We start from the raw sequence: 24423 nt of genomic DNA, 5'->3' as shown, positions 1-24423 counted from the left end.
GAGCAGGACCACCTTCTGGAAGCCCGTAATGACAAAGAAGATTCCCTATCAATGCAGATGACACAGGAACAGTCTAAGCAACAGCCAGACACGGTCCCGATTTCTGAACTGTTTACTCTTTCTACGGAGTGGAAGGGAAGGGGTGTCCTGTCATTCTGGGGTCCGGGATCCGGGCGACCCCGTCCTTTCCCAACCGCGCAAGCCCACCTGGGGCAGTCCTGGCCGCATTCGGCTGCCCGGGCTGGGGGGCGCCGGGCGTCACGAGGCCGCGGCGTCGTTGCCTAGGAAAGGCTCACGTGCCTCCGCAGGGCTTCCCGGGCCTTGTAGTCCGCCAGCGGCCTCGCCAGGGCCTGCCGCGCCGGGAGGGACTACAACTCCCAGGAGGCTGGGCGGCGGGGCGGGGGCGGGCCCGGGGCGGGGCCTCTTGCGTCCGGCCGCGCGGGGTCTCGGCCACGGGAGGAGGAAGATGGCGTTGCGGGGGTTCCGAGCTGGGCCGTGCGGGCTCCTGCCGCTGCTGTCTGTGTTGCTGCTGCTGCTGCTGCTCGGGCCCTGGCCGGCGGCGGGCCACGGCGGCAAGTACTCGCGGGAGAAGAACGAGCCCGAGCCGCCCCCGAAGCGCGAGCCCGGGGGGGAGTTCCGCATGGAGAAGCTGAACCAGCTGTGGGAGAAGGCCCGGCGGGTGAGCGGGCGGGGGCTCCTCTACCTGGGGGGGTCCGCGGGGCCGGGGTCATCTCTATCGGGGGGTCTGCGCGGCCGAGGTCGCCTCTAATCCTCTCTCCTGGGCGGGGCCTTCTTTATCTGAGGGGTCTGCGGGACCGGGGTCACCTCTGTCAGGGGTCCGCGGGGTGGGCTCACCTCTATCTCAGGGGTCTGCAGGGCCAGGGTCACCTCCATCTGGGAGGTCCGCGGTGCCGGGTTCACCTCTATCTGGTGGTCCCTAGGGCCAGGGTCACCTCTATTGGGGGGTCCGCGAGGCGAGGGTCACCTCTATCTCTGGGTTCCGTGGGGCCAGTGTCACCTCTATCTAGGGGTCCACGGGGCCAGGGCCTCCACTACCTCGGGGGTCCGCGGGGCCAGGGTCTCCTCTGATCTCAGGGGTTCTAGGGCCAGTCCTCCTCTAATCTCGGATTCGAGGGCCTGGGCAACGCACCCGTTGACAAATGGTGTGTGCAGTCCTTAGACCCGCCCCCAGGTGTAGGTAGGGTCATCCCTTACCCCTCTGCAATGGAAAGGGAGACCTAGACCCGTGATTTCAGGCTGAGACTGGGGAGGCCTGGGTGCTGGGGCAGAAGGGGCTGCCCTTCTAGTTAGTACTGCCCCTCTGCAGCTGAGACTGAGACCCGTCCCTGTAGGCAGGCCCACTGTTTGCTGCTGGACGGAGCAACTTCTCCAAAGTTAGTGGTGGAGCCAGGCTGGACTCAGGCCTCCTGCCTAGCAGCTCTTTGCCTCCTCTCTTAGGTTACACCTCCCTCTGGAGAAACAAGAAAAACAGGCGTGTCCTGGGATGGCAGCAGCCCCAGCAGCAGGCCTGTCTGTTAGTTTGGGAGGAGGGACGAGGTGAGGGGAGAGGAGAAGGGATCAGTTGAGAACACAGAGAGCACAAGACCTGAGGAATGATCTCACCTGACCCGCATTTAAGAGATGAAGATAAGGAGGCCCAGAGGGTCAAGGGTGTCCCCAAGGTCACTCAGCCTGTGAGGGCAGAATTGGACTGCAACTTCCTAATTGGGGTGTGACCCTGGACCAGTGTTCATAACGCTCACTCCTTTGTTAGGCAGGGTGTGTTTAGTGGAAAGAGAATTTGTGAACTACGCCCCCTGCCCCTCTGGGCCTCAGTATCTAAAATGAAGGGGGTCAGATTAGATCCGGTCTTCCCAGTGTTATGCATTCCTGTGTCTTTGAGAAGGAGAGTAAAATGTTTGCAAAATAAAGACTAAGTTTTGGAAGAGAAAGAGGAGAGACTTGGGCAGGGGAGAACGAGGTAAGAGAGGGGCAGTGAGGGTGGAGTTGATGTCACGTGCAGGGCTCCACAGGCCCCTAATGAGCCGCTCCTGGGCCCAGCACTGTTCCCAGACCAGTGTCCTTGAGGATTTCCCTGGGGGGCTCTCCAGGCCAGGCTGTCCAGGCCCCGGGGTGTGTTGAGCCTGCAGAGGTGCTCTCTCTCAGAGAGAGAGCACCCGGGGCTGGAGAGGCAGGTAGGCTTCTTGAAGCGAGGGGTTGGGAGCACCTGGATTTGGGTGTGGCGGTAGGGAACAGGAGTGATCTGGGGGCACAGGGACCCATCCTCAGAGCCCACTGTGGTGGGTGCACTGCACAGCTTGCTGACTGGTGGTTTCCCAGCAGGCTGAGCATCTGGGAACCGGGAGGGACTGGCTCACTGAATTGGACGTTGTGTCCGGAAATGCACTCTTGTGCCCAGGAGCCCAGCCCCAGCCCTCCACCTGCCTGCAGGGCCGTCCTGTCCACCCCACCTTGCACCTGTCAGCCGAGCCGCTTCCTCACACCTGTCAGCCGCTCACCTGCCCTCACTGCACCTGGACGTCCCCCGCATCTCACGTGCTCGGTTCAAAGCTGACCTGTGTCAGTCTCAGGTCACGTCTGTGTGCAGGGGACTGACCCCCGCTCTCTCTTCTCCGGGAACCCCAGCCCTGTCCCGGCCGTGGACAGACGGTCATTGGACTACACATACTGTCCAGTCTGCTTCGTCCTAAAATTCAGCGGTCACATGTGCAGGTCTGTTCTGCTGAACAAAATGTGCAGGTCCTCCGGGTGGGGTTTATGCCCGGTGGCATTTTCCGTGTCCCTCCCCACTTCAGAGAGCCTCGCACTTGTAGGCAGGCTCTTGGTCCTTCTCGAAATGGAAGCTCTAAGGGCGGTGGTGGGAGCTGGTCCTGGGTGTCGAGCTGGCTGTAGGCCTCAGACAGTGCCCAGCCCGGAATCAGCACTCCTGCTGCTCAGAGCCACGTGTCTGGTGGCACACCTTGCACACCAGTGTTCTCAGCCTTTTGATTTTGTCCTTTCGATAATTTGTTGCGTGAAAACATCCAGTGTGTCTTTGTTTTCTAGATGTAAAATGATACCGTAGTATATATAGTGTATCATAGAAAGAGGGTAAAAGAGTCTGAGGAAGTGACTTGCCTCGTTCTCTCTCTGCAATCTATGTTTTATGGGCTGGGGTGGGCTGGGGCTGCCTTGGTACGCAGATGCCGTATCGGGGACCTCTGAGAAGACACTGAAACTCACTTCTCGTCCTCTCAGACCGGACCAGGGAACTGCTTCTGTTGCTTCATCCCATCCCAGCATCTTAAATCTTGACTTGCTGTGAAATTATCCAGTTCCTGTTTAATAGAAGTGCTTAGAAGAGCTGTGGGCCAGGCGGTAGGAACCAGCGTTACTTCTGCCCAGCCTCGTGGGTCTTGTGACATCTTCCGGGCTGTTGCAAGACTCCTGAGCAGTGGGCACCGGGGGCTGTCCTTGGAGCTTTGGAGGCTGGGTGAAACCGTGAGAAGTCTTCTCGAGGGGGCCTCTGGGCGCAGGATCGTCTGGATGCCACGTGTTCTGGTGTTGGGGGGACATCCTGAGCAGGCCCTCGGGGTGCCATCGCAGAGCGCTCAGACGCGGTACTGTGAGCTCCAGGTTCCCATCGGGTTTAATCATCCTGACCCTGGTGATTAAAACGTGTAGCAGCGCCTTTTGTCCTCCAAGGTGGGAGGGCGGGTAGGGGGATTTGTGTCTGAACACCTCGCTGTCCCCATGTGTGGCCTGTTTCCTTTCCCTTGTTCTCTGTACACGGGCAGTACATCCCCCTGCCCCAGGGAAGACTCAGGAAGGGCAGGCCAGAGACCGGGCGTCACCTGCACATGTCCCCACAGCAGCTCAGAGGCAGGCGGGCCGGGTTCTGTCCTTGGAGCTTGTTCACTGCGCACCACGCGAGTAAGACTGCTGGAAGGCGGTGCCTCGAGGTGGACATGGACGCTCAGGTCCCCACTAGGCACAGGCGCCGTGTTGATGCCTGCACGGCACCCAGCCTCCTTGGATTGTGCTCTGCCCACCATCGCTCAGCCAGAGCACAGAGCCGTGGCTAGAGGCCTGGGTGGGCACCAGTGCCCAGTGACCTTGTTTTACCACTTGATTGAGATGTGATTGACATAGGAAAAGCTGTACGTGTTCACCGTATACATCTCGATGAATAGCAGTGTTTTAGCTAGAGGCCCTGTGCTGGACAGGAGGTCTCAAGGACCTAGTCGTCTTGTGTAACTGAAGCTTTGTGCCCTTTGACCAACACCTCCCCTATTCCCTTCCCCCAACCCCTGGCCACCAGCCGTTGACTCTCTGCTTCTCTGAGTTTGACTATTTTAGATTCCTCACGTAAGTGGGATCATGTAGCATTTGTTCTTCCGTGTCTGGCTCGTTTCCCTTAGCATCATGTCCCCCAGTTTCATCCATGATGTCACAAATGGCATGATTTCCTTTTTTGAGGCTGAGCGATATTCCATTGTATGTATATACCACATTTTCTTTATCCATTTATCTGTTGATGGGCATTTAGGTTGTCTCTCCATCTGGGCTGTTGTGAACAATGCAGCAGTGAACATGGGGATGCAGATACCTCCTCGAGATTCTGATTTCCATTCCTTTGGACGTATACCCGCAAGTGGGATTGCTGGATCATAGGGTAGGTCTGTGTTGCATTTTTGAGGAACCTCCATACAGCTTCCGTTGTGGCTGCACCAATTTACATTCCCACCAGCAGTGCACCAGGGTTCCAGTTTCTCCACATCCTCACCAGCAGCTGTTGTTTCCTGTTTTGTTTTTTTTTTATAATCATCCTAACAGGTGTGAGGTGTGATATCTCAGTGTGGTTTTGATTTGCATTTCCCTGATGGTTAGTGATATCGAGCACCTTTTCATGTGCCTTTTGGCCATTTGTACGTTGTCTGTGGAGAAATATGTATTCAAGTTCTTTGCCCATTTTTTTTTAATCACTTCTATTCAACATGGCACTTGAAGTCCTAGCCAGAGCCATTAGGCAAGAAAAAGAAATAAAAGGCATCCAAATTGGAAAGGAAGAAGTAAAATTATTTCTGTTCACAGATGATATGATCTTATATGATATGTAGAAAACCCTAAAGACTCCATTAAAAAATTGTTAGAGGGAGCCAGCCCCGTGGCGTAGTGGTTAAGTTCGTGCACTTTGCTTCGGCCGCCCCAGAGTTTGCTGGTTCGGATCCCAGGCGCAAACCTATCCACTGCTTGTCAAGCCATGTTGTGGCGGCATCCCATATACAAAAAAGAGGAAGATGGGCACAGATGTTAGCTCAGGGCCACTCTCCTCACCAAAAAAAAAAAAAAAAAAAAAAAACCTGTTAAGAGCTAATGAACTCACTAAGGGTACAGGATACAAAATCACCATAAAAGAGCCAGTATGTTTCTGTCACCAACGTCAAACTCTGAGAAGGAATTAAGAAAGCAGTCCCGTTCACAATGGCATCAAAAAGAAGAAAATACCCAGTGACTTAGTTACGTGTTCTGAGCCAGCTTCTTAACCTCCCTGGGCCTCGGTTTAACCAGGCTACCCCAGAGTTCTGAAAGTTCCAGAGCCCGCACCTGGCACGTGGAAGTGCTTGGCAGAAGAGGGTGCGAGGGGTCATGAGCAGTGCTGGGGCCCCTGGTCCGCGAGCAGTCGGCGGGAGGATGGGTCAGCTGGCCCGAGCAGCTCCTTGGAGGGTGTTGGTGCCCCCTGAGCTTGTGTCTGAGAGCCGCCTCCTTCCCCACGCGTTTGCCCGTCTTATCCTTCTTGAGGGTTTACTTCACTGTTAATGTTGGACAGGTTCTGTTTCGTTGGGTTTTTATTAACTAGTTCTTTTTGCGTGATGTGTTAACATTTAACTTTGAGTTGAAGAGATTGAAAGAATGCAGAGAGTGGGCGCCAGATGTTTGCATGTGACCTGTTCCTTTTCTTCCTTTTCTCCCTGGACTTGATGGCTGCTGTTTCTGGGGCACTTCTGCCCGTGGGCATTTCCAGCACTGAACTCATGGGCCCCTACATTTCAGGGGAGGGTCAGCACCAGACCACAGCTGATTTTTGTGAGATGCTGCATGTAGTTTAAATCCCCAGGGGCCTCAGACCTGAGAGGGGGGCGTGACAGTAACAGACCCAGGTGGGCACCAGTCTACAGTTCATGGGGCGGCTGCCCTGGACATTGGCACGTTGACTCCACCAGGGCTCTGGGGAGGCAGGCAGGAAGGTAAATGGTGAGTAGGGACCACAGGCCTACGGTTTGTCTACCAGCCTGAGGTCGTCAAATCTGCCCCCCTGTGATGCAGCTAGCTGGCAGTCAGGACACCCAGGTCCCTCTCCTGCAACCCCAGAGAGGGGCACCCAGGACGGTTGTGCTGTCGCAGTAACCGTAGAGAGCAGAGCCGGGAGCCTGCCCCGCGGCCCTCACTGTCCCCAGCTGCCGCTCCTGCTGCAAGCAGGCCCCTGGTGGTGGCGGCAGAGCAAGCCCTGCTCTTGCAGAGAGATGCTCTGGGGCCTGGGCCTCAGTGCCCCATGTCCTCGGCATGCTGGAGGGGCTGGAGGCCTCCTTCCGAGCGGCACAGCACAGCAAACGAGACGCCGCTGAATAAGAGCCGAGTAACAGAGCAGCCAGGGGTCCGTGTGCAGGGAACCAGAAATGGAAGCAGCCTCTTACTCCAGGGCCGTCACTAAGTGCGGAAATGTGGGCTTCAAGTCATCACAGCGTGAGCCCGTTCTTCCTGCAGGAGGGGCCTCCCTTCCTCCTGCCTGCCCACTCCCCACCTCCTGGCGCCCAGTTTGCCCCTCCTGGGAACTCAGCACGCTCAGAACCATCGTGCGGTTCCTCTGCCCCGGGGATCGCACAGGTCAGACGAGGCTGCGGTTCCTGCTGGTCTCCTGAGAGCGCCAGCAGACGGGCGTCCAGGTGACAGTGGGGCCTGAAGGGGCCTGGGACAGAGCTCAGGGAGGCGGGCTGGGGAGGTGGGGCCAGGTAAGCCCACCGTGGGTGCTGTTTAGGGAGCCCTGGGCATCCAGGGGGAGGCTTCAAATGGAAGGGCCTCAGGCTCGGGAGGTGGTGGGAATGGGGAGACTGCGAGAGAGCCCAGGCCTCCTGAAGAGGCTGGACAAAGGCCTGCCCTTAGGAGAGCCAGCAGAGGAGATGGAGAACCCACAGAGCGGGACGAGGAAACTTCCAGAGAGTTAGAAAGTCTTCTTGCCCTGGGCCCTGGTGCTGTCTTTTTACTGTTGAGTAGCTTCCCTGGCTAGATTTCAAACCCATGGAGGACGGGCCGGGTGTCCTCAGCATCTCCCAAGGGGCCTAGCAGAAACTGGATAGCTGATCCCAGTAGCTGCCAGGTATTCATGAGGGCAGCATGCTGGCCGTTCTCCTTGTCCCACCTGGGTAAGCCTTTGCAGAGGTTCTCAGCCGTTCATCCGGGCCGTCCCCGAAGGGATCATCGTGATGACCGTTTTAACCTCAAAGGCGTGGTGGTCCTGTCCCCATACCATGTGGGTGATGGCAGGCTGCGCTGTCCCGTGCAGTGTGCAGACTGACCTCCGCCGCCAGGAGTGCCGACTGCCCCGCAGGAGCACCTGCAGGCCCGGCCTCCTTACTGTGGGGTGGGTGTGTCTGAGCTGAGGCCTTGTCCCTGGTAGGTGCAGCCCTATGAAGATCCGCAGTGGAATGTTCCGGCAGAGGGCCCAGCTTGAAGCATGCTTGTTCCCGTTGGTCTGGCTGCGCTGACAGGAGTCAGCAGGAAGGGCCAGAGCAGCAGTCCAGGTCTCCTGTCGGCCTCCCTGGGCTCTGTGCTCTGTGGGGTGGGCACGGTGACCCAGAGCCTGGGGCCACAGAACACAGGGTCAGTTCTCATTCCCGGCCTGAAGCCGAGGCCCCTGCCTGCCTCACTGCGGCTTCGGGGTAGGGGCCCGTGGTGACACCGCGGGCACTTGGAGCCTCCCTTCCCAGCAGCATCACTTGGAGTGGCCCCTCACGCGGTGTGTGCATCCTGCTAGCCTTCTCTGTTCTCTGCCCCAGTGGAGGGCGGTGGCCCACTGCAGCCACTGAAGCGGCCGGTGGGCAGCAGCTCACTCGGCTAGCTGTGCAGCTGTGGCTAGCTGTGCCGCCCACCAACCCCCACCCCGTCAGGTGTGGCAGGGAGGTCAGGTGACGCTGTGGCTGTGAGGGCTGAGGAGTGCTTGGAGAAGAGAGGAGGGGAGGGGAGGGCAGGCCACAGAGCCAGCCATGTCACCTGGGTTCTGGCACCACCCAGTTGTAGGTGATAGTTCTCTGGCCCTGGGGGTCAGGGCCTGTGTTAGGGGCCTCCTGTGCCCAGGCCTGGCACTGACTGAGAACCCAGGAGGCCCCTAGGGATGAGCTGCTCAGCGATGCACCTGGGCCCCCGACGGGAAGAGTGGAGCAAGGCAGTTCCAGACATGGGTGGTTTGGCGTAATTAGTCAGTGCGCCTGGAGTGGGGCTGCAAGGAGTGAGTGCTGGTGGGTCCCTGCTGGAGCCACAGAGGGGTCCTGGTGGGGACCAGCTCCAGGACAAGCTCAGACTCAGGCCATTGGGTATCCTTAGCCACCATCCACTCAGGGACTTGTTCCCAAGAATGTGGGTACTCAGGGAAGGTAACTGGTCTGAGATTAAATAGGTTTGGGAAACTGGGCCCAACAGAGCTGATAGTTCCTTTGCTGCAGGACTGCTCAGAGCCTTTAATATGCTGATGTCACAGTGTGGGTGTGGTGTGCAGCCTTCCCCACTTTGCTGCCCACAGAACCTGTTTCCGTGGACCCTGGTGTGAGTGTCCGAGGCACACCCTGGGTCACGCAGATCTCAGCAAACCTACTTTACAGAGAGGAACCCGAGCTCCGTGGAGGATACAGCTTGTCCCAGAGCAGTGAGCCGGGGATGGGTCAGAGCCAGGAGCTGAGCTCACAAGGAATTGGCCTTCTCACCAGCTGTTCCAGCGTGGGACTGGTGTGGCTTTAGGAATCCACCATTAAACTTTAAGAGTCTCAAAGCAGTTTGGGGGGTTTTTTTTTTGGTTTTTGTGTGGGGGTTTTTTTTTGACATTTAGAATGCTTTAATCTTTCCAGTTAACACTATTTGTATCCATAACTGCAACGTTGTAACTTTTAGCATTTCACATAACTAGTCAGTAAGGACTTTTTTTTAAGGGTGGGAGTAAGAACAGAAGGGCAGAGGATACACGAGTGTCAGGTTTCACACGCTGCCAGTGAAAAACTCAGAAATTAAAACTATTTCCTTCTCTGCACGGAAGCTGCCACAAACTTGCAGGTTGTCGTAGCCTTCATCCGGGACTCCTGGACTGGGAGTCTGTGAAGGAGAAAACCGTGTCGGGTCCCGAGTCCTCTGGCCGTGCTGCTTCTCGGATCAGCTGACGCAGACACACTTGCTGTTGGACCAGCACTGAAGCGGGGGAGCTGGCGTGGGGTCGGGGATGGCATGAAGTGTCTTTCCAGGACCCAGTGACCTGCCTGCCGAGGGGTTGGGGGGCTAGGGGAGCCCCTGCAGGGTCCACTCGCAGCAGATGAGTGGGGACCGATCCTTCCTGTTGCAGAGGCCCAGGGTCCCTTTAAGAATACTCATGTGGACAGACCTCCCCCCTGAGTAAGGGTCCATGAGAGGTGAAGACGGGGCCTCTGAAGTTATAGCAGTCGTGGATGAAGGACTTGTAGGAGTCTATAGTCTTTATTTTCTACACACACACACACACACACGGGAACAGATCCTTCCCGCAGACAGCCAGGCTGCCCGGGGACGAGTCCCAGCGCCCTCGCCGGTGTCTCAGTGGACCCTGACAGGGGAGCACCGGCCATCGAGGGAGCTGAGGCACAGAAGTGCTGCCCAGGGGACCCATACCTGCAGCCCTGGGTCCTGTCACTGTGTCATTAGCGAGTCCCTCGGGGTGGGGGGGAGCGTCTAGTCAGGCATGTTAACCAATTCGTTTTTAAAGCTGCATGTTTAATGGAACTGACTAGAACCTTCACGTGTCATTTCAGCCAGCAGAGGTGGTACTGGCCTGACGCTTGGCGGCCGAGCAGGGAGCAGGACCCGTCAGGACCAGAGGTTCCCCCGGAGGCCTCAGCCCGCGCTGGGGGCCCCCGCGGCCCTCAGTCTGCCAGCTCCTGACCCGCCGCCTCTCGGAGGGAGAAGGGAGACGCTGGCCAGGGCTTCCCCGCGACTTCCCGGGGCAGCCACGGTTGTGTGTCTTTTTTTTTTAATTTCATTTGGAAGTTTACCATAAATCCAATCTCCTGTTCTCTCTAGTAGATGTAGTTTATTTCTTTTCTAGTTATGTAACACAAGGAAAAGATGGTGGTTTTTTCACCAAGCCCCGCGTTCCTGCCTCTGCATCCTCCCACCCTGCCCCACTGACCCAGGTCCCCACGAATGTCCCCAGGGTCCAGGCCAGGAAGGTGGGACATGCTGTGACAGGTGGCGTCATCGAGAGGAAGGGGCACCCAGCCTCCCTCCTGCACCCGTGTGCTCAGGCTGCGGATAGTGGTGGCTCACGCCGTGCCGTAGAGGCTCCATGTATAAAGGCCAGTGGTCTTCGTGCTGCAGGCAGAGGTCCCTTTGAAGTTCTCACGGGAACACGTGTGGGATTTTGACCGTCCCAGACCCTGACTCCATCTCCTGCTCGTCCCCACGTCTCCTGGTCGCCTTTCTCCAGGGCCAGCGTCTCTGGGCTGTACCGTTGGTTCCTCACGCAGCGGGAGGTCAGATGTCCTCTGTTCTCCCTCTGCAGCTGCAGCTTCCTCCTGTGAAACTCTCCGAGCTCCATGCTGACCTGAAGATACAAGAAAGGGATGAGTTCAACTGGAAGAAATTGAAGGTTGAAGGCTTAGATGAAGACGGAGAGAAAGAAGCAAAACTCAGACGCAATCTCAATGGTATCCTTCTTTCCTCTTTCCTGTGAGGGGACGAGGTCACCCAGGCTCCATGGCCCTGGCTTCTCATTCTGACTCATTGGTTTGTGGGCAAGACAGGAGTGGGACCGTCCTGGTGCAGCCTGCCTGGTGGCTCACCTCCCAGGACAGAGCGACTCTCAGCCATGGGCATGGCTGCTGGGCTGTTTTGTGAGGGCTCTGGCAAACCGGAGGGAGCACCAGGCTGGGGACGTTTGGGGTGTTAACACACAAGCAGCTGAAGGCCCTGGAGCTGCTTGGCCCAAGAAAGAGGCTGGGGGCGGCTGCTGCCCACGGTCACCTGGAAGAGGAAGCAGGGGTGTTCCCAGAGTCTGGAAGGTACAGGCGAGCAGGTTTCAGATCTGTTAGGAAAATAGCTTTCTAACAGATTGGAGTATGTTGAGATGGGTGTAGTGAGCTGCTTGTTACGGTTGGTATTCACGAAGACACAGAACAGTTATCTGCCCAGGCGGCCCAGTGTGCAAAAGCCACGTGTTCTCAGGGACCAGAGGTCTTTCAGACCCCCTTCTCTGCCCTCCTCTCACCGTCCAGACGCACTGCCCATGCCTTCTGCTCAGCCGCGTTTCAGGGTGACGCTTGCTAGCTGAGTGGTCTTGCTATCGTCCATGTGGTGAAGAGCAGAGAGTAGAAGGAAGGCAAGACCCCCTCTTGCCTGCTTGCTCCCCCCGCCTGGAGACCCACTGCGCCCTGGCCTGCCACCCGCCATGGCAGGGCATGTGGCGTGGGCCTGCCCTCACCGGTCTGAGCCTGGGCAGCTCCCTGCAGGGCCCAGCCATCGCGGCGATGGGGTGGTCGTGGCTGTGGTTGCTGCACTTAGAGTCTGCCCTGTAGCCGTCCCACCATCTCACGCGCTCGCTGTGCTTTCCGGGTGGCCCGGGGCTGAGAGATGGAGGAGCAGGAGGGGGCACAGAGGTCACCCAGCAGTCATCTCCCAGCCTTCACCCTGAGCTCCCACTGCCAGGCTGTGTCCTCTTGGGAGTGGCTTCCAGCCCGGACAGTGTCTGGGTCCATGTCCCAGGTGGGGCCATCCCTGTTTTCTGCTTGGGTGGCGTTTCTTTGTGGGTGCCAAGGTGACCTGGCAGAAGACTTGGCTGGACCGGGAAGAGCTGAGTGCTGAAGCAGACCATCCTGAGCATTCGATCAGGGAGACCCGCGTTCACCGATTGGCTAGCCATCTTCTGGATGTGGCCTGTGGGCGCCCCCATCCCGTCAGTTCCCCCGCGGGCCGTTACCCAGGCTGGTGCCACAGCTAGGGGTTCCCATAGTGCCGTGACCAGGCCAGAGCTTGGGACATGAAACGGAGGACCCAAGTGTAACCAGGTCTGTCACGGGTACACCAGACGTGCCCCGGCACCTTAGAGAGCAACCCACATCGGATCTGCCTTGTCTAGGCTGACATTGTTAGTGGCGAGCCCACCACACCCAGTTGAGTCCTGAGCAGGTGGATCCTGCTGTCTCTGCTTGCTGCATCACCCCCGGGGTTGCCTCACGCCCCAGGCTGGGCTGCCCTGACCCCTTCCAGCACGGCGCCCTCGCCATTGCACTCCCAGGGAGCGCCAGGGCCCCAGTGTCCTGGCCCACATGCAGAAGGGGCTACGCTTGGTGCTCCGTGGGCCCTCTTCCATTCCAGCTTTAGTATTTGTGACTCCAGTTCATGGCAAACCTAGCACTCCTGGAATCCAGAACCTTCCAGAGTCCAGGCTGCTGAGGCCACCCCACGTCTTGTGTGACTTGCTTTTTGACGGGGTCTAGTGCAGCCTTCTTTGACCTCTGGCTCGGGGCTCTCGGTTTGGACTTGGAAGACCTGGTCTCTGAGAGCCAGGTGACACAGTGGGGCCCGCTCCCCATCGCTCCTCCCCAGGGTCGGGGTCCGTTGGGGCTGTTCCGGGTGTGTCAGCAGTGCAAAGCCTGGGGGTGTGCCAGACCTCTGAGGGGCTGGCCGGGACAGCTGCCGAGTGGGCCTCGGAGGCAAGGCCAGGCACCGGCCTGCTGGGCAGGAGGCACCCGGCAGCCTTTCCTTCTAAACGGTTTTTAAGGTATAAATTAGGTGTGATGAAACACAGATCTCAGTACACGGTTTCATGAGTCTTAACGGGGGTGTGGCCCACCTGGCCAGTGTCCCATCGCCCGGAGCAGCCCTCCATGGGTCAGTAGACGGGCCTTCTGCAGCTCAGGGAGGAGACCCCAGACCGATCTTTAACGTTTAGGAGCACCATGAGCTCTCACAGGCTGGGGCACTGGGAACGCACACTTCACAGGTCCTTCTCGAGACCTCCAATGGTCTAGGCTTCCAGGCAGAGTGAGTTCTCAGCCGCGGGTGGTGTAGGCTGAGACAAGGGAAGTGAAGCCTCCAGGAGCAGCTGAGCACGGGCCCTGGTGCCCCCAGCCGCAGGACCACTCCGCGGGGCTGACATGACCAAGGGCGGACCCCTGGGGCGACGAGTGGGGCGTGGAGGTGGGTGCACGTTGGCTGCAATGCCCCCACTAGGAATGGTTGTGCCCAGCGTGTGTTGGGGTTGAGGTCCAAAGGAAGGGGTGGGGGTCAGGGGTCAGGTGGGCCACTGGGTTGGATGATGAGGACCTCAGGGATGGCAGGGATGGAGTGCAGGGGAAATGGGAGCCCCACGCACAATTTCTAGGGAAGATGGGATTGGGAACTTGCGAGAGGCCTGGAGTGAGGCCCTGGAGGGGTCAGTGGGGCCAGATTCTGCAGTCGGTGAGGACCCTGTCCCTGCAGAGCAGGAGGAAGGGGCAAGCCCACTTCCAACTAAGGAGGTGTGTGGGAGTGGGAGGAAATGCAGGGAGGGCGGGGGCATCCCGGGTGGGCCCCGAGTTCCAGGGTGGACCCAGCAGAGGGCTTGGCCCAAAGAGCCACAGCTGAGAGTGGACTCCTGCCCCGTGCCCAAGAGCGGCTTCCCGGGCCCACCCCAGGTCGTGTTGGTAATGACAGGGTGCTGGGAGACCGGCCGCAGACCCCATGCTGGTGAGGGGGGCTGTGGGGCAGGGCCGTGTCCTGGCTTTACTGAGAAGTAACTCCCAATCACCATCCCCGTGCTGACCGGCCAATAGCAGGCTGGTGGCCTGTTTTTCACTGTTAACTTTTTATTGGAAGCTGCTGATACTGAAGTTTCTCCTTTAGAAAATCATTTCCTCCAAATAAAAATGGGATTTGGGGGGCCGGCCCAGTGGCATAGTGGTTAAGTGCACTCACTCCGCTTCAGCGGCCTGGGGTCTCAGGTTCGGATCCTAGGGGAGGACCGACATACTGCTTATCAAGCCATGCTGTGGCGGCGTCCCATATAAAGTAGAGGAAGATGGGCACGGATGTTAGCCCAGGGCCAGTCTTCCTCAGCAAAAAGAGGAGGATTGGCAACAGATATTAGCTCAAGGCTAATCTTCCTCATGCATACACAAAAAAAATGGGATTTGGGTTGTGGAAAAGCTCCCCCTGGGCCTCCACCCCATCCATTCCACGAACTGCTGTCCTCTCTGTGCTCACTGGAGTTCGCCCCACGACAGAAACCGGGCTGCAGATTTTGGTTTTGGAAATGTATGAAACCAGTCTGTAAAAATGACCCCATTGGTAGAGACTCCTGTCCCAGCCAGACCTGCCCGCATGCCACTGGGCACAGTGTGACCCCCGTGTGACATAGGCCTCAGGCCAGAAGCGTACGTGGTAGGAAAGCACAAAGCAGTGGCGTTTGTTGTGGGGGGAGGGGTGCCCAAGCCACTGGACGCATTGGTGAGAGCAGGAGCCCGGGTCTGTTCACGTCCTGTTCCTGCCAGGTCCTCAGTGGTTGCCAGAAAACCAGAGGGGGCAGAAGGACACTTGTGGGAAGTAAAGCAGTCCTGTGGCCAGCTCAGGGGGCCCGGCCTGTCCCTCAGACAGAGGACCGTCTTGAGTAACCCCTGCTTCTCTCCTAGTCATCCTGGCCAAGTATGGTCTGGACGGGAGGAAGGACACCCGTGCGGTGACCAGCAACTTCCTCAGCGACGGCGCCGAGGACGACAGCCTGGGCGACCCCAGGCTGGAGAAGCTGTGGCACAAGGTACCCGTGGGCACGTGCGCAAACCCCGGAGCTCATGTCCTCGCGTCGGGAGTCAAGGGGGCTGTGATGGGAGCCTCTGCTCTGCGCGGGGGTCTCCCCGAGGCAGCAGTTTCTTCGTGAACCTGGGCGCTGTCTCCCTGTAGCCGTCATCTCTTTCCTGTTGAGCGCACGCACTCTCAGTGAAGGAGTTGTATTTGGTGTATGAGCCCTTAGAGCTTCGACTATCAAGAATGTGTCAACACCCCGTAGGCGTGTGGTGTCACATGGGCCGCGTTGCTCACTTTGTGTCTGTTTAGTTTTGGGGTTGATCCTGTAGACGGTTTCTGTGGTTGGGAAGGTGTGCTCACGATGGGGGGGGGGGGGGCGGTGTCTGGGAAGGGTGGGTGGCGCTGGGGCACCCCCGGGCAGCCGTCTGGGCCAGCCGCAGCGAGGCGCCCCCGCCTGCACTCCCCTCCACCCACCGGCTCCTGTCCAGCACGTTCTGCCTGGACCACACTGAGTGGGTCAAGAACTGGAATTCTGGCACCAGCCCGTGTCCTTGGTCCCAAGGGTGGAGCTGGAGCAGGAGGGAGGGGGCAGAGTCTGCTGTGGAGCTGTCGTCCCTAGACCTGCCTTGTCGCATGTCACTGCACAGCTCCAGGGGACAGGTGGGGTGACAGTGAGGCGACTGGCCCCAGGCGCCTCCTGGGAGGGATCGCCGCTCCCCACCCCCAGCTGGCTTTGTGGCCATGTCCCCATCAGCCTCGGAGATGTTCAGGCAGGAGCGGTGACGGTGCTGATTTTCCTGCCACCCCCTGGTAAAGGGTCCTCAAGGCGAGAACAGGGCCCGAGCACTTCACACGGGAGCAAGGGCCTGCCTGACCCGAGGGGATGGCCACCCATGTGACCCCGGGTGGACACAGCCCGCAGGGGGCACCCAGAGTGTGGACAGGTGGACACGGCCCACGCTGTGGTTGCCCCGAGGTGTGGACAGGGGGACACGGCCCATGGTGGGGTTGTCCTGAGGTGTGGACGGGTGGACACGGCCCGTGGCAGAAGTTCACTCAAGGTCATCTTCCTCTTAGGCAAAGACCTCTGGGAAATTCTCCAGCGAAGAACTGGACAAGCTGTGGCGAGAGTTTCAGCACCACAAAGAGAAAGTTCATGAGTACAACGTCCTGCTGGAGACCCTGAGCAGAACTGACGGTGCTCCCTGCCCCCGTGCCCTCCCTGTGCAGCCCTGGCTCCAGAATGCTCCAGGATGTTCTAGAATGGAGCTGCCGGGGGAAGAGAGAGGGAATGGGTGTGAGGGATCCAATGCTTTTTTCTCAAGACTGCCCAGTTTTCCAAGTGGGAATCTCACTGTAGGAACCCATCAGGGTGCTTTTGTCAGTTGCACGAGCGTGTTTGGTCAGAGGAAACATTTCTTTAGTAACGTGGGTCATCTCTGTGGTCACCACTGGCCATCTCTGTCCTCACACAAACGGGTAGTCACTCCCTTTTGACGCCTTCTGACTGGCATGATCTTCTCTGTGATGGCGCCATTGTTTTGGACTCAGGACCCCCCCCCCCCCAAATCCGTGGTTTTCCCACCCTCAGAAAGTCAGCAAACTGTAGGAGGTCGTGGAATCCAGAGTCGTCGTCGGGGTTGCTAGGGGAGCTCAGGGTCGTCCTTGCGAGGGGCGGTCCTGAAGCGCATGTGCTGACGTCCACGCCTATAAAAGGACGCGGCGGTGACAGTCCGCGTGGGAACCACAGAGGCTGCTGGGGGGCGATGCTTCCAGCAGGAGCGAGGGAGGTCTTGCCCTCCCGGTGGTGCGGGTTCAGGCAGACTCCGCGGGGGTGCGGCGTAGGGCCATCTCAGGTCCTGGTGTCCTGGGCCAGCCCTCAAGGCAGAGATCCTCACCAGGTGCTTTGCTTCTGTTCCCGCAGAGACTCAGGAGAACGTCATCGGTCCCGCCGACGTCAAGGAGGAGGTGCTGCACAGCAAGCACGCGGAGCTGAAGGACCGGCTGCGGGGCATCAACCAGGGCTTTGACCGCCTGCGCAAAGTCAGCCACCAGGGCTACGGCGCCGAGGCCGGTACGCTCGTGGGCCTGTCCCCACGGGGGTGATTGTCCATCCATCTGTCCCAGTCGCCTCTGTGCCCCAGAACTGTCACGGGGGACAGAAGGGGGGAGCCCCGGGCCAGGCACCCTCCCATCCGTCTCCCCATTCTCAGCAGGCACACCTGGGTTTCTCTCCCTGGTGGTCACACTCAGCTGTACTTGACTCTCATGCCACCCCTGTGACATCCGTCAGTTCTCCCTGGGCCCTGCATCAGTCGGGACAGCTGGTTATGTTGCAGTAACAAACAGCGTCACCCTTTGCTGGCCTATACCAAACTTCCTCTGGCTCGCGCTGCAGGTCCATAGCGGGTGGGCCGGTGTCTCTGCTCTACTCCTCGCTCCAGGCTCCAGCTGTTGGTGCCCTGTGGGGTTTTCAGGAAGTCAGTCAGGTTGTCATTTTACCCAGCTTCTAGCCATCCCGTTCATTCGTCCTCCACCGCGTGGTTACGGAGCACTGACCACGTGGCGGGTGCTACTCTGGCCCCGGGGATGCAGTGGGGACGCGAGGCAGAACGCCTGCCCCTCTCCAGGCCCAGGCAGAGGTTCCCTCGGGGCCCTGGGCAGGAGGTGGGGCAGCTGGTGCAGTGACCACTGGGCAGGCAGCTGTGGCCAGCTTGTTCCCGGTCTCCTCCAGGGATGGAAGGGAGGCGGGTGACCAAGCTCGGCACCCCTTGCTACGTGCACTCGTGAGCACTGGCTGAGGTCAAGGGGTCCCTTCTGTTTGCTTTGCTTGGCCTTGAGCTAGAAGGACGAGCAGTGGCCTGAGCCTCAGCCCAGGACTGGGGGTGGGGGTGGATGGACAAAGCCCTGCCCTGGATGCCCCAAGGTACCCGCAGTCTCCCGATGCCCGCCACCCCTCACCACCACACACACTCTGCTTGTGCTCTCGTCCTCCCCTGCTGCTTCCAGAGGAGAGGGGCACGCTGCGTTAGCTCTGTGCCGTGTGAAAAGCTCGTGCTCACCGAGGAGGGTGAGGGCATCGCCGAGGCCACGTTCCAGCGGGTCCTGTGAACTCTAGAGCGACCGCGAGTGGAAGGATGCTGGGCGTGCTTCCTGAGGACACTGAACACACACGTGCACACACTTCTATCACATACACGCGCTCAGACGCACACGTGCGCACTATGTCCCTGGGGCCAGGTGGGACATGTAGGCCCCGGGGTGTCACAGGGGTGCCGCCACGTGGTCCCTGAGATGGCTTTTGCCCTCCTACCAGAGTTCGAGGAGCCCCGAGTGATCGACTTGTGGGACCTGGCCAGGTCGGCCAACTTTACGGAGAAGGAGCTGGAATCGTTTCGGGTGAGCAAGCGTGACACCATCCTGCCTCAGCAGCATCAGGGGGCAGCATTTCTGATAACGTGGGGAAGGCTCTCGTGCTTCTTGCTTTAGTCGCAGCAGATTAGCGTTCTCACGGGGGCTTTTCCTTGTTGCCCTCTGTCTCGCCGTTGTCTGGTCACGGCCCGTGTGGGACAGAGCTGGCCTCCAGTGAGTGGAGTCTGAAGCTGTGAAGACCCTATGTGGCACCCTGGCAGTGGGCCTGGCGGGCAGGGTCTTTGGTTGTCTGAGCGTCACCTCAGTGTGGGTCCTGTTGTGCCAAAGCCACCACAGGCCAGTGGGTCAGGGATCAGTGAAGGACACGGGCTGTGGGCATGAAGCTGCCGTTTCCTAAGATGGGAGCCCAGCGAGAGGAGAGTCTGCTAGGGGGACCGGGAAGCTCGAGGTGGGGCCTGGAGGCTGAGGGGTGGCAGGGAGGACGGAAGAGGCAACAGCCATGAGTGGCGGAGGGAGCAGGGAGGCCCCTGAGCATTAGTCATCAGCTTGGATGAGAACCAAGACATGGTGTCAGGACACGCAGGGAAGTCAGAGCTTGTCCAGCAAAGGTCCCCGTGCTGGGCCTCTGTCCTGAGCAGGGTGGACAGGCAGCCCCTCTCGGAGCTTAGACCAGTTCAGAGGGACGCATGTCCTGAGCTGTTGTGGACCCTGGCCAGGGCAGTTGGCGCCTCCCTGGAGGCCCCAAGGAGGTGACCGCTGATGGGGACCAGGACTGTGGTGGAATTGGCGGTGGGACGCCTGACCAGGGTGCGTCAGGCGGGCAGGGGCTGACAGAGTGGGGGCGGAGAAGGGAGGACAGTGCGAGGGTGGCCAGAGTCACCCTGTCACCCAGCAGGACCCCATCCCTGCCCCAGACGTGCGGCCTGCCCGTGGTGTTCTCCTGAAGCAGGCGTCACGTTTGACCAGGAACACCAGACGGGCGTTAAGGGCATGTTGGGGAAAATTCAGTTGTTTAAACATTATTCTAGGAGGAGCTGAAGCACTTTGAAGCCAAAATTGAGAAGCATAACCACTACCAGAAGCAGCTGGAGATTTCTCACGAGAAGCTGAAGCACGTGGAGAGCTTTGGCGACCGAGAGCACGTCAGCCGGAACAAGGAGAAGTGCGCCCTGCTGGAGGAGAAGACCAAAGAGCTGGGCTACAAGGTGGGTGTCTGCAGCACCGTGTGCTCGGCACGCCGGCCCGTCTCCACAGGGGAAGCGGGTGACGGCTACATCGGCGCCTGGAGTGCAGCCTCCGGCCTCTGGAAGGGGCCTGCCTCCCCGCCGCCGCGTGTGTGCCCCGCCTCCGCTCCCTGAGCCTCGGTGTCCTCCTCTGCGGCGGGAGGCGGTCGTCCGTGCCCCGTGGAGCTTGGTGGGGGCATCAGACCCACAGCTACCCGCCTGGTCCTGCGGGAGGCCGTGCGGCCCTGAAGGGGGGCTGGCTGGGCCATCCCCTCTGGTGTGGGGCAGGGGCTTCCCAGCTCTTCCTGCCCCCCCCCTCCCCTGGGCCTGTTCAGGGCCAGGACACCGCGCCGCTGCTCACGCTCTTACTGCGTGACTCCCGGGGGTTATGTGTGCGCACAGGTGAGGCCGGTGGGTGGGGCTGAAGCCCGGGCTCCTCCAGCTGCACCACTGGCGTCTTGGCCCCAAGAACGTATGGCCGGTCACTGGGTCTGCCCATCCCTCGCTCTGTACGCGTAGCCTGAGACGGCTTTGGAGTGTCCCGAGTGCACGTATGGGCAGCAGTCTCCCAAGACGTTTGCCTGGTGGGCGTGGAGACCGCATTCATCCCACAGGACGTGGGGACCAGCTCAAGGCAGCAGCGGGTGGCCGAGCGGGTCACCCCGTGTGTGCAGCTCAGCGGGCTCCCGTCTAACCTGGATGGGGATCAGTCCATTATGGGGTGACGTTTGAACCCCAGGTGATACATAGACGTAGGACAGCTGAGACTGAAACGGGTCCCCGCTGAGGGACGCTCCGCATCCGTGGAGTCTGTCTCAGACCCTCGAGGCTGAACACCCGACCCTGCAGGGCCACCAAAGGTGGCGCAGGCCCCAGGCTAGCGACTGCTTCCTGCTCTGTAACGGCCAAGGTGGGGGTGACCGGTGCCCTGTCTCGGCGCTGGGTAGGTCATTTGTGGTGAGCTCACAAATTGGGGCACCTGTGCGGCATCAGAATGTGAAGGGCCCTCTATCCAGAAGAGCTGCGGATGTACAGAAGACTCTGGAAACAGATGGGCCAGGTTGCCTCTGGAGGGAGCGGGGTGGGAGGGAGCCTGTTGCGTGCCTTTTGAATTTGAACTACAGGGGTGATACGTTACCTATTCAAAAGGAAGTAAAACTTAAAAAGTAAGAGGAGGGAAGAGTACCGAGAAGGAGGGGTGTGTATGGATGTGTACCTGCATCTGGCAGGCGTAGCGGGGAGGAGCCAAGTGCCCGTCGCAAGGGAGGGCAAGTCTAAAGTTAGCATCGTGCTGCGAGAAGTCGCAGAGAGGACCTCCTCTGCGACAGATGAAGGTAAAAAGTGAGCAAGTGGTCCTGGCTTCACCTGACCGTGGAGAAAAGATGCCCTGTCAGTGGGAAATGTGTGAGGATTGGGGCGAGGGCAGAGGAATGCCCAGTTGGTTGGAGGGGAGCCCCTGAGAGGAGGCGCTGGAACCGTCCGCATGTTCCTCCCCTGGCAGCAGCCTGCAGGGCTCCATGGGGATCAGGAAAAGCCGCAGGAAGAGGGAGGCCGGGCTGTAGGATGCTGACGAGGCTCCTGCCATCGTCTTGCCGCGAGCGGAAGCCTCGAGGAGCCAGGGAGGCGTCAGCGTCCGAGTCCGAGTCCGCGTCCGCTCACGGCTGTGGAAACGGCAGGGAGATGACAGAGAGACACCCTCTTTGTCAGCGTGATCTGCTCCTGGTTAATTGTTTTTAGTCTTCTGTAGCAGGGGCTTCTGGCTCACGTTGAGCTGCTTTCACGATTTGTTCATGGCAGGTTCTGGACGGGTGGATAATGGAAAGTAAGACAGCAGGGCTCAGAGTTCTCCTTTCCAGATGGCGTATCTCACACCGGGGCAGGTCTCCTCACTGAGTCTGTCCTCTGCTCTGCCCTGCAGGTGAAGAAGCACTTACAGGACCTGTCCGGCCGCATCTCGAGAGCTCGCCACAATGAACTCTGACGGACCGGGGAGCCCGGCGGCGCAGGAAGGGAGGCACCGAGGGCCTGGGTTTTCCTGAAGACGGGCGAGCTGCTTTGGGATGGCTTTCACGTGAACAGAACCTCAGGAGGGCGCGATGGGGACTGGCCATGTGGGCCCTAGCAGGGAAGGGTTGCTTCGGGTGCCACTGTTGGCCTGGCAGAGGATCTGCGCCATCGCACCCCCGCAGCCCTGACTGGCAGGCACCTTGCCCTCGAGCAAAGCCAGTGGTGGCCTCCGGTAAGAACGCTGGTTTCCAGCTGCCCACCGAGTGGCGGTCCTCTATGCTGCAAGGTCACAGTTTGCATCAAAATCTTGCAAATCTGCCACCAGAAATACCGTGTACAGAAGTCTTTAATATATCACAGCGTGTCAGTCGGGAGATCATTGAGCCTCAGTCGTCTCTGTCTCATGTCTGCTCGGCCATGGCGCCTTCAGTCACAGGTGTGGTGAGCACTCTCGTCACTGCCGGCTTGGAGGTCCCTCTTCTGCCCCCATGCATCCCCGTTCTTCTCTGCCGGTGGCCTTTGCGGTCACCTCTCCCCCGGTTTGGAGTTGAAATAATGGGGTTGAAAAGCCAGGGCAGAGAGGGACGGCACTGTGACCTCTGGCCTGAGGCCTGCTGCCAGATCAGTTGGCACATTTCTCCTCCCACCCCTGCATGTTGGGGCGGGAAGAGCCTGACAACCCTGCAGCACCTCCATGCCAGCAGAAGTGCCCAGTTCTCTCACTGAGGGAGAGCACTGGGGGCCCTTTTCTGACTTCACAGCCAAAGTCTCAGTCAGCCATCTCGCGAGAGTCCCAGGTTTGAGCCTGGAAGAGACTCGACCCAGGCACTGCGTTCCGGTGTCGGCCGCGTCTGGATCTCGGCTCCATGCTGGAGCTGCCAATCACAGATATTCTGTTAGCTGTTGTTATAAGAAAACTCCAGACCCAGGGCCACATGCCAGGACTTTAGGTGTCAGGGCGCCATGGGCCGGGGCAGGCAGCCCGTGTGCAGCCCTGTTTATTCAGGGGTCACTGGGCAAGCGGTGGGCCTTCTGCGGGGCCCTGCACTGCCGTGGGTCCCCGCCACAGGAACCTCACTCTGGGCCTCCTTGTCGTGTCTGCCACTGACCAGCCCGGCTGTTGTGTCGCTCCCGGCCATGGCCAGGCCTCGGGCAGGGCTGGGGTGACTGCAGTCAGGCGCAGTGTCCGGGCCTCGGAGAAGTCTCAGTGACAGGCTCCCAGGGTGCGGTCTGTAGGGCTCAGAGCTCCAGGCCACACGCTCAGTGCTGAGTGCCTCTGTGTGCGGGCACAGCCGGGCCCTCATGGGGTTCACAGTCTGGGGGTGCGAGGCCCAGGATGAGGCTGGGCCCAGCACATGGAGGTGAGCAGAAGAGGACACTTGACTCAGTTTACCACCTGAGGAGCCGACAGCCTGGAGGGAACTCCTGGCCTTGAGACACATCTTTGCTGTGGTTTCTTGTTGCCCCTGGCCCTGGAGGAAGTCGTAAGGAGGAAGCCCCCCAAGCCAGTGGGCCAGTGGCTGCATTGTTTGTTTTTAGCTTCTAAACGATCACTTGGAAGTAAGAGGTGCATTCGTGAAAGTGCACAAAACACGTGTCTGTGGCTCCGTGGGGTACCCCGGGTGAGCACCGTGGACCCACCCCCAGGGCAGAAAGTAGAGGTTCCCAGGATCCTAGGCCCCCCCAGTACTCCTCTTCTATAGCTAACCACTCGCTTGTGTCCCCCCAACATTTGTGTGTTGAAACCTGATCCCCAGTGTGATGGTATTTAAAGGTGATTAGGTCACGAAGGTGGAGCCCTCACAAATAGGATTAGTGCCCTTATAAAAGAGACCCCAGGGAGCTCCCTTGCGCCACATGAGGGCACAGTGAGAAGACGGCCATCTGTGAACCAGGAAGCGGGTCCTCACCAGACACCGAGTCTGCTCACACTTTGGTCGTGGTCGTGGACTTCCAGCCTCCAAAACTATGAGAAATAAATGTCTGTTGTTGATACGCCGCCCAGTCTGTGGTATTTTGTTATAGCGGCCTGAACAGACTAAGAAACACTCTCGACTTTTAATAAGGTTGGGTTTCCCTGTCTGAACCTCAGAGACATGAAATTATAGCATAGTGTAGTGTGTCTGTGGGTGCGCGCACACGCGCGTTGTCTGGCTTCTTTTCTTTTAATGGATATGTTGCTGAGATTCAACCACGTCTGGAGAAGAAATTTGTTCCTTTTTATCGCTATATGGTATTCCATTATATGAATATACCACACTGTTTTAATCCATTCTGCTGCTGATGCATATCTGAGTTGTTTCCAGTTTTGGATAATAACACCAGTTGGAAAGGGCTATGGTGAACAGAACATTCTTGTGTGCGCACGTTTTCTGGCTCCGAGGAGGAATATCGATGGGTCCTGCCATGCACGTTCACTCACACGCAGTCGATGACTCCTGGTGGCTTCCCACAGGCGGTGCCCCCAATCACACTTCCACCAGCAGGACGGTGTGACTGCCAAGACTTGGTATTATCTTTGTCGACATTCTGGCTGGTATTAGTGGGATCTGACTGTGGAGTCGTTTCTGCTGTATTTGAGGTTATTTTCTGTGTGAGAGAGAGAATAGGAGGGAGGGAGTACACACCAAAAGCACGGTCCTCGGTGTGGGTTTGATGAGCTGATGTTTGTAATTCCCTGTGTAGCCACTGCCCCAAACAAGACAGAGCGTTTCCTTCCCTCCAGAAAGCTGTCCTTACCAGGGCCGACCTCTCTGTGGCTTTCCGCACCAGAGCCCACTCTGTCTGTTCTTGTGTTTCACGTAAATGGAGT

The 24423-nt window shown here is 58.9% G+C and overlaps 1 protein-coding gene across 1 annotated transcript; it reads left to right on the top strand.

Moving 5' to 3' along the window:
• The first annotated feature begins 451 nt into the window (after positions 1 to 451).
• Positions 452 to 21985, top strand: LRPAP1 (LDL receptor related protein associated protein 1). Its single transcript, XM_004432241.3, has 8 exons — positions 452 to 679; positions 10793 to 10937; positions 14898 to 15022; positions 16087 to 16207; positions 16934 to 17083; positions 18326 to 18408; positions 19410 to 19586; positions 21523 to 21985. Exons 1-8 carry the CDS (start codon positions 467 to 469, stop codon positions 21583 to 21585), a joined length of 1077 nt encoding a protein of 358 aa, XP_004432298.1. The 5' UTR covers positions 452 to 466; the 3' UTR covers positions 21586 to 21985.
• Positions 21986 to 24423: the final 2438 nt, after the last annotated feature.

Source organism: Ceratotherium simum, chromosome 8 (genome assembly GCF_057802395.1).
Source record: "Ceratotherium simum simum isolate JZ-2026a chromosome 8, ASM5780239v1, whole genome shotgun sequence".
Lineage (NCBI taxonomy): Eukaryota > Metazoa > Chordata > Mammalia > Perissodactyla > Rhinocerotidae > Ceratotherium > Ceratotherium simum.
The sequence above is the reverse complement of the archived record's forward strand: the minus strand, read 5'-3'. Positions and strand labels throughout refer to the sequence as shown.